General features: G+C 48.2%; 1 protein-coding gene across 1 annotated transcript in view; it reads left to right on the top strand.

Moving 5' to 3' along the window:
* The window catches only part of LOC116073721 (sodium channel protein type 11 subunit alpha-like), a 131,895-nt gene that overhangs the window by 19,659 nt on the left and 111,010 nt on the right, over positions 1 to 1,226 (top strand). The window contains exon 5 of the mRNA XM_031345745.1: positions 819 to 1,085. Within this exon, the coding sequence (XP_031201605.1) occupies positions 819 to 1,085 (267 nt within the window). The remainder of the gene's footprint in view (positions 1 to 818; positions 1,086 to 1,226) is intronic.

The raw sequence follows: 1,226 nt of genomic DNA, 5'->3' as shown, positions 1-1,226 counted from the left end.
GCAGGTCCAACAGATACACCCTGATAGCATGTTTCACTGTCTGTAACTACAGCTCTGGTCTCAGCAGCAATGTAGATCCCAATGGACCACAAAGCAACCTGTGCTGTGGATGCTGGCAGGTGCCTGGCTTGTGGTTTTTGTTCTTTCTCTCTGTGGCTGCTGCGGAGTAGGTCTCCTGGCCCTCATACACACTTGGAATCTGGTTATCAGTTTTCTTATGTATATGGGGCACTTATTTCTCCAAGTCTTTTAAAGTATTGATTGAAGGTGACTGTGTCCACACGGTAACTCTTGGGGCTAGCAAGGTAGGTAAGTGGTTAAGAGCACTCGTTGCTTTTCCAGAGGACCAGCTTGTACTATATACACACAGGACACTTTCCAAAACATGAAAAGCATACAGAATATAAGGTCTGTCTGTTCCTCCTGTCCCTTGTCTTTCTTTCTTTCTTTTGTTCTTTCTTTCTTTCTTTCTTTCTTTTTTTGAGACAAGGTTTCTCTCTGTAGCCCTCGCTGTCCTCACACTCACTTTGTAGACCAGGCTGGCCTCAAACTCTACATCTGCCTGGGATTAAAGGTATGTGGCACCACTGCCCGGCTTCCTGTCCCTTGTTAATTCTATGCGCCAAGGTTCTGCTGTGCCAGTGTGGTATGGCTTTCTGGTCTACCCCATAGACAGTTGGCATGCAAACTTTATCACCTCAGCATCCGTGTCTGTAGACTTCCAGGACACTATCTCTTGAGAGTGATCCCTAGGTAAAGCTGAGTTCCATTAATCCTGAGAACTGTTTCTGCCACACATGTCTGTGTCAAGGGTGAAGATGGAGGAGAAGTACTACCCAGTGATCTTCCCAGACGAGCGGAATTTCCGCCCCTTCACGTCTGACTCTTTGGCTGCCATAGAGAAGCAGATCGCCATCCAAAAGGAGAAGAAGAAATGCAAAGACAAGACAGTGGCTGAGCTCCAGCCTCGGCCTCAGTTTGACCTAAAGGCCTCCAGGACGTTACCCAAGCTTTATGGGGACATTCCCCCTGAGCTTATAGCGAAGCCCCTGGAAGACCTGGACCCATTCTACAAAGACCATAAGGTACTTTCTCATGCAGGTGGGGTGTCCCCTCCCTGTGCTCACTGTGCATGGCTGGTTCTCTGAATTCAGTCTTGGAGTCAGTGGGAGGCAGGCACATCTCTTTTCCTTTGCCATCACCCTCACTTTGTAGCTCTTAACTGC

This window comes from Mastomys coucha, unplaced genomic scaffold, assembly GCF_008632895.1.
Source record: "Mastomys coucha isolate ucsf_1 unplaced genomic scaffold, UCSF_Mcou_1 pScaffold23, whole genome shotgun sequence".
In the NCBI taxonomy this organism is placed as follows: domain Eukaryota; kingdom Metazoa; phylum Chordata; class Mammalia; order Rodentia; family Muridae; genus Mastomys; species Mastomys coucha.
Note: the sequence above shows the minus strand (reverse complement) of the source record. Positions and strands in the feature narration are given on the sequence as shown.